This window comes from Aotus nancymaae, unplaced genomic scaffold (genome assembly GCF_030222135.1).
Source record: "Aotus nancymaae isolate 86718 unplaced genomic scaffold, 86718_ANA_hifiasm-v0.15.2.pri h1tg000011l, whole genome shotgun sequence".
NCBI lineage: Eukaryota > Metazoa > Chordata > Mammalia > Primates > Aotidae > Aotus > Aotus nancymaae.
This window is the reverse complement of record NW_026988422.1, coordinates 72,193,602-72,201,522: the sequence shown is the minus strand read 5'-3', so window position 1 is coordinate 72,201,522 and position 7,921 is coordinate 72,193,602. Positions and strand designations below refer to the sequence as shown.

The window sequence follows — 7,921 nt, the reverse complement described above, 5'->3', positions numbered from 1 at the left end:
AAACGTGGCCTAGGCTGGGTGCAGGGACCGTGCGGAACCGGCAGGCGCTTCCCGGTTGAGGACGCCCAGCAGCAGGGCCCCGGGGTCGCCTAGGGTCTGCCTGGGTTTGAGCAGCTCCAAGAGCTAGGGCTCAGCGGCCTACGGGCACGCGTTTCCGCAGCTGCACCTTGCACCCGCGAGCTCCAGCCTCTTCTCCGCTCCAGGAGGGGCGGGTCGAGCGCGGATCGGGGCGGGGCCACGCAAAGCTGCGCGCCCGCCGCTCGGCTCGGCTCGGCTCGGCTCGGCGGTGCGCGGCGCGGGTCCGCCAGACTGTGGCTACAAGGCCGCCGTGGGGCGCGAGCGCCGCAGGTGACCGGGGCGGGGAGCTGCGTGCGCGGGCGGCGACTGAGAAGCTGGAGGCGGGCCGTCGCTCTCGGCCCAGGCGCTACGGGCTGAGGAGACGAGGCGAGCCGAGGCGAGCGGAGGCGGGCGAAGGGCTCGGGGCACCCACTTGACAGCCGGCGGCGCTCGCGGCCCTCAGCATGTTCCGTGAGGCGAGGGTTTTCCTCCCGCCCGTGGGCTGAGGCGGCGGCGGCGGCCCTCGAAGCGAGATGCACCTGCCGAGTGCTGCTTAGAGGACGCGGCAGGCGGGAAGTCCCGGCCGCCAGCGGGAGGGCTTTCGTCGCCGGGCAGCCGCCGCCTCCCGCCGCCGCCGCCGCCGCGGGCCCGAGCGGGAGCGGCGGGTGGGCGCCCCGACATGGCGGCCCGGAGCGCCCCCAGCTGCCACCTGCGGCTCGAGTGGGTGTACGGCTACCGGGGCCACCAGTGCCGCAACAACCTCTACTACACTGCGGCCAAGGAGATCGTGTACTTCGTGGCGGGGGTCGGCGTGGTGTACAGCCCGCGGGAGCACCGGCAGAAGTTTTACCGGGGCCACAGCGACGACATCATCAGGTACCGGGGTGCGGGGGCCGCCGTCGTCACCCTGCGAGCCGCTCCCGGAGTTCGCACCCGCAGGTCCCTCTGGACGCCGTCACCGCTCCTGCACGGAGCATCACCCCGAGGGGAATCCGCAGCTGTCTCTCTTGTCCCGAGTCTGCCAGTTAGCACCCTGCAAACGCCTTTCCCCTCTACCTCGTCTAGGGACTCTCTCTCGGGTCCGTGCGGGAAAATCAGGTCCGCGGATCCACCCGGCACTCGGTTTGAAGGCTTTGTCCCCTTTCCCATTCCATCAAAATTATGAAAACTGCGAAAAGGTTGTTTTAGTAGCACTTTATTCCGTTAGCTCCTGTGACAAATTTCTTATTAAACGAAGTCTTAAAGCACCTGGGGTGGAGGGAGTCCTTTACCTAATAAAGGACTGATGGAAGCACTGCAAGCCTTGGGCTGGTTCTGGAGAGCTCTCACCTCCTGCCCATAATTATTAGTTCAGGTTTCACTGTTTGCTATTATCAGCAGACACCCCCCCCCCGCCCCCCGCCCCGGCAACCTCCAGGCAATTATTGGGTGTTAAAATGTGCACACCTGAAGGCAATTTAAGGTAGGTCTTATCTGAAGAGGCTGCTAAAAATAACTTCACTGATTTCCAGTTCTCTTCATCTTCATTAAAATACTCCTAAATAAGCTACTTTTGTATTTTTTTAATTAAATCGCGATTGGGGGCTATTTTTAGTCTTCCTTGGACAGTATCTCAAAGTTGGTCTCAGTGCTTGTTTACATTTCTTTAGTGAGCGGTATATTTGAAATGTAATTTTCAATCAGTGTCTTAGTAGAACTTTTGTGGTGAAGTCAGGAGCTTCAGAAATCGTTTTAGGCCACTGATTATTGCCTTAAGGACAGCATTTTTGTCCTTTACAGAGGAGAATATATTAAAAGCAATCTGAGAATGTGTTTGTGTAGTGCTCTTGGAGTCTTATCAAAGAGTGTATGATTTGAGTTTGGTTACAAAATTTTATTCCCTTATGTATGTTGCACAGGATTTAAATTGGGCATTTCAAATCCCGTACCTTGGATTGAAGTCTTGTAGGCAAGAAGCCCTGGTACTTAAATTTCACAAATAAAGTTGTTTTTCTGTTTTGCGTCTCTGCACATGTATAATGTGTAAGAGGGAAAAGAGGGCCTGGGACAACAAAGGTGTCTAGACAAGATGGAGTAAAGATGAGAAAAGCCAAAATCGAGATTGCAGAATAAGGAATGAGGTGGTGCTGTGTATTCACTTGTTTTTTGTTTGTTTGTTTGTTTGTTTGTTTTGGACACCAGAGTGCTTTTTCAGATTGTATTTAATACATTACTTTGAAAAGGTAACTGATAAGTCATTTCATTTTTCTCAAGCTGGGACTCTTGAGTAGTGATGATTAGGGTCACAGACCTAATATCATAGCCCAAATTGCTGGTAGAAAAACTAAACTAAACCCATAGTAATTATTTATCTTCTTGTTATTTATCCCAAAAGTAGAGTTTACCCCAGTATCTTGTCTTTTTCCCTAATCCTTTCAAGTCTCTCTTCTTTTTCATGTTAGGTCTCCCAAAGTACCAGGCATAGTAGCTTTACCTAGTTGAAGCAGCCTTAACTGAAGCCCTGCTCCAAATAATTTAGTCTGTTAGGTTGAATTCAGCTGGTGGAGTAAGTGTGAAGGATTTTGAGGTCTTCTCATGGTACATTTGTATTGTTTTTACTCCTTGGGGGTTATGAGAACAGTATAGTACTAAGGTCTTCTGAAACTAGATATGATTTATTTGGTGAGGTAAATTACATCTTGTTCTTCTAGCAGTAATTAGAAGCCGTATTATATGTCACACTGCTTAAATTTCATAATTGTGTTTCAGTAAACTGTAAGGAAGGTAATGCTTTGACTTTCTTTTGGTATAGTTGCGCAATTCATACAAAACGACAAACATACTCAAATTTCTCATAGTTGAATACATGCTTATGATTTTATCCAAATGATATATCTTTAAAATAATGTATAAAATGAAAATAAGTATCCTGAAAAGTTATAATGAGGTAGTAAAATCTGAATCATACAGAATCTTGAAATTTGTGGCACGGATTTAATGTGATACTAAGAATATAATTAGGAATCAGTGAAAGGGCTCTGGACATTTTATTTCAAATAGTAATGACAGATCATTCTTGTTTGTGAAATATATTCAGCAAATATTAAAACCTCTGAATATTTTTTCAATTCAGTATTTGACTTGTGAATATAGAAACAACTCTAGTAATTTTTAAATTATGTTACAGCAGAAGACGTAATGTTGAGAAATGTGATGCGTATTGACAACGTTGCTGTAACCTTAGCCTTAGTAATAAAAAGTCAGTGCTGTTTTCATCATCTGTTTTGTTTCCACCTTGGCCTGAAACATGTAAAACTTATTGGTCAAGTATTACTTAGTCTGAGAACTATTCCAGAATGAGCAGATCATTGTCCTTAGGTTTTGAAAATGTGAGTGCAATATTGGTGGTAAAGACTGAATCATGACTAGTCTGTCATTTGCTTACTGGTTCTCTGACCATTTTATTATCACCTAGGATTGTCAGTGGTGGTGCCACATGACAGCTCATCATTTTTTCAGTGTTGCTTGTAGTTCTCCATCTTCCTTTTGCCATCCACCTGTGTATACTTCTCTAGTCATTTATCTTTTACTTATATTCATAGAAACTATACAGCAATTAGTTTCTGTGTCAGAAATAATACAGGACTTTTTGGGTCACTTTTTTTGTTCTTTTTCTCAAGTTATATTGATAAAATTATCTAGTTATTAAGTGTTTATAACAGATTTAAGACTAAGTTATAAAATAAGCTACTACCAGTTTTAGCATAAGTTGCACATCTAGAGCTTGGTCTATATTTTGAAACTTTTGCCAGTTATTAGAAGAATGGGATAGGCTTTTTCTTTTTTTTTTAACTGAGGCTCTTGCTCTTGCTCTGCATCACACAGGCTATAGTGCAATCACTGCTCACTGTAGCTTCTAACTCTTGGGCGCAAGTGATCATCTTACCTCAGCCTCAGTAGCTGAGACCACAGGTGTGGGCCATGATGCTGGGCTAATTTTTTTTTGTAAAGATGGGGTCTCTGTATGTTGCCAAGGCTGGTCCCAGACTCCTGGACTCAAGTGATCCTCCCACTTCAACCTCCCAAAGTGTTGGGATTACAGGTGTGAGCCACCATGTGCAGCCAGAGTGCAATATCTGTTCAAATTAATTTTTCTAGCTACTTCCCATCAGCAAATTTTTGCAAGATTATTCTTATAGACAATATTGACCATTTTCAAATCGTTTATACTAGTGAAGACCATTGATGGAATATAACTTGGGGCATTTTGTTATTTGACTGTGCTTTCCTTATGGGAGTAAACAGGGCCCATTGTTTATGTATTATGTAGGTGTAGGACTTGAAGTACTTTTTTTTTTTTTTTTGAGACGGAGTCTCACTTTGTTGCTAGGCTAGAGTACGTGCAGTGGCGTGATCTCGGCTCACTGCAACCTCTGGCTCCTGGGTGCAAGCAATTCTCCTGCCTCAGCTTCCCGAGTAGCTGGGACTACAGGCACGCACAACCATGCTCAGCTAATTTTTGTGTTTTTAGTAGAGATGGGATTTCACCATATTGTCCAGGCAAGGCTGGTGTCGAACTCCTGACCTTGTAATCCACCCGCCTCAGCCTCCCGACGTGCTGGGATTCCAGGTGTGAGCCACCACACCCGGCTTTACTTTTTTTTTTTTTTTTAACATAGTGAAAGTGTCTCACAAGTTGATGATGAACTCAAATGACAGTGCATCTGAAATATTTTGAAAAGTATACCATACTATATGTTTTCAGGTTAAAATAACTGTTCATTGCTTCTATGTATGGCTTTTTAAAAAGACAAAACAAAAGGTGTAGAAGCTTTTTTCTTTATTTGTGGTAAATGTTGTTCTTAAGAAAAAAAAACTGACCAAGCCTTATTGTAATCTAGTAAAAGTGGTTTTTGACAGTTCGTATTTATGGCACAGAAACTTAATTTATTCAATGCAAGTCAGAAATGTAATTGGAAAAGAAATTCAGAATGACATTTCCATGGTAGATAAATTTTTTTTGTATTCATGTGGGTTCAGAGTGGCAACTTTTTAAGCTCTGGTAGGAATTATTGGAAACCTACTTGTAGTTTACTTAATGCTTCCAGATATATGTTCATGATTTCCTAAACCTGGCTGATCTTCAAAATAGTTCGATGAGCTTTTCACCAGTTTCTGTCCTTTTGCTCAAATGCACAAAGTCAGAAACTTCTAGGGTTGGAGCCCAGGAATCTATCTATATTTTAAAAAGTGCCTCAGATGATTCTGTTTGGGAAATACATTGCCCCCACCATTTCTAGAATTCTTAACACAAGCAGTTTAAGATATGGGCACACACCCTGTCCTCAAACCTGATACTAGAATTTTTTTAAGCACTGTGCAATATGTAGAAGTCGTGCTTCAAAAAGTATTAGAAAACGTATTTAATAAAATGGTCTGTGTTTAAGTAACTAGAATTAGATGGAGTTAACAGTTACAGACCATGTAACAATTATATTTGGTAAGATTTCATTTTATGTGTTGTGATATCAAAACATTTGTGTGTGGTTTTTTTGTTTTTTTTTTTTTTTTTTTTTTTTTTGAGACGGAGTTTCACTCTTGTTGCCCAGGCTGGAGTGCAGTGGCATGATCTCAGCTCACCACAACCTCTGCCTCCCGAGTTCAAGAGATTCTCCTGCCTCAGCCTCCCGAGTAGCTGGGATTACAGGCATGTGCCACCATGCCCAGCTAACTTTGTATTTTTACTAGAAATGGGGTTTCTTCATGATTGTCAGGCTGGTTTTGAACTCCTGGCCTCAGGTGATCCACCCACTTCAGCCTCCCAAAGTGCTGGGATTACAGGCATGAGCCATCATGCCTGGTCATTGGTTGTTTTTTAAGTACTGAATAATTTAAGAAATAAGATTAATAGGTGTTTTCCAGGAAAGGTAGGAATTAACTAGAATAATAGTTGAAATTGTCATAGATGTGTATTGAGTATATATTCTTTAGGGATAAGCCAGATTTTTAGATTTACATTTAATTATTTTCCTTTATTATTTTATAGTATCTTATGTGCAAATATGCAGAAAATAAAACATAATGTTTTGTATATACATTAAGGAAAACGTGGAATAATCAATTATTAGAAGCTATTAAGAGCTTTTGTTTCTAAGTTTTCTCATCCAAGAAATATTTGTTGAGTTTCTGTTTTGTTAGGGATCCCTGCCTTAAGATACTCAGAGTTTAGACACACCAAGTCAAATAATCAATTAGGAATAGCACTAATGTACCTGTGATATGGTATGTACATGGGGTTATAAACAGTTCACAATTAGTATATAATACCTAAGCTAAGTCTTTAAAGACAACAAGGAGAAAGGGTCATTGGAAGAAATGAAAGAAGGTATAGCATTGTGGGAAGAGGTAACATTGTGTGCAGTGGTTTTGTGTTATGAGAGAATATTTTTAAAAGTTGCTTATACTATCTTCAGTTCCTCTTCTCCCATTTACTGTTCACTTTGTTCTATTTCACCATAGCAGTTCTTGTCGAGGTCACCGGTGACCTCTGTGTTGCCAAATCCAGTGGTTATTAGTTTTCATCTTATTTGATTTTTCATCATCATTTGACATAGTTGGTGCATTAGTCTGTTTTCATGCTACTGATAAAGACATACCTGAGACTGGGAAGAAAAAGAGGTTTAATTGGACTTACACTTCCACATGGCTGGGGAGGCCTCAGAATCATGGTGGAAAGCTAAAGACACTTCTTACATGGCAATGGCAAGAGAAAATGAAGAAGTTGCAAAAGTATCACCATCAGATCTTGTGATACTTATTCACTACCATGAAAACAGTATGGAGGAAACCACCCCCATGATTCAAATTATCTTCCACTGGCTCCCTCCCACAACACATGGGAATTATGGGAGTACAATTCAAGATGAGATTTGGGTGGGGACACAGAGCCAAACCACATCAGTTGGTTACTCCCACCTTCTTAAGTCACTTTATTAAGTGGCATGTGGAACATAAACATATCTACTTCGTGGTTTACATGTTCTTTCAGCAAATATTTACTGAACACCCATTATTTGCCAAAGACTATTCTTATCACTAGAGATATGGCAGTGAACCAAACATAAAATTTCCCACTCTTGTGGAGCTTATATCTACTGAATGAGGAGATACTGAATAAACAAGGTAAATTTTATATATGTGTATAAAATTTTACATATGCATGTGTATGTGTATAGTTTACAAGGGCTAAGGAAAACAAGGTGAGAAAATGAGATAGAAACCATTGGAAAGAGTTTACATAGGTATTCAGATAGGGTGGCCAGGAAGACTTCACTTTAAAGGTGACACTTAAGCAGAGACTAGGAGGTAAGGTAATGTGCTGTGTGGATATCTGAGGAAAGGACATGTTAGGCAAAAGGGACTATCAAATGCAAATTCGCTGAAGCAGAATGTCAGTATTTTTGAGAAACAGTAAGAATGTTTGTGTGGCTGGAGCAGAGTGAACTTGAAAGAAAGTAGTAAGAAATGAGGTCTGATGAGCTAATGGTAGTGGGGGCAGATTTTATAGAACTTCATAGGCTACTGAGAGGATTTTGGCTTTCTCATTTGAGAATGGAAGTTATTGGAACAATTTAATCAAAATAGTGATATAATTTGATTTATGGTTTAACAAAGTCACTCTGGCTCCTATATTCAGAACAGACTGAAGAGGGAGGGGCAGGATGGAAGCAGGGAGATCACTTAGGAGACTGTTGCAGTAATCCAGTCAGGAAGTATTGGTGGCTTGGACTAGGGTGGTAACAGTGAAAGTAGTGAGAAAGGATCAAATTCTGTATATATTTTTAAGATAGAGGTAGCATGATTTACTAATGGATCATATATAAAT

General features: G+C 42.1%; 1 protein-coding gene across 5 annotated transcripts in view; it reads left to right on the top strand.

Moving 5' to 3' along the window:
- Positions 1-266: 266 nt before the first annotated feature.
- Positions 267-7,921, top strand: part of EML5 (EMAP like 5) — a 206,559-nt gene continuing 198,904 nt past the window's right edge. For 4 of the 5 annotated variants that reach the window (XM_021674954.2, XM_021674952.2, XM_064375122.1 and 1 more), the window contains exon 1: positions 737-933. In XM_021674954.2, coding sequence (XP_021530629.2) covers positions 737-933 — 197 coding nt within the window. Of the gene's footprint in view, positions 934-7,921 lie in introns of all 5 variants that reach the window. The other variant, XM_021674953.2, reaches the window with a different exon arrangement.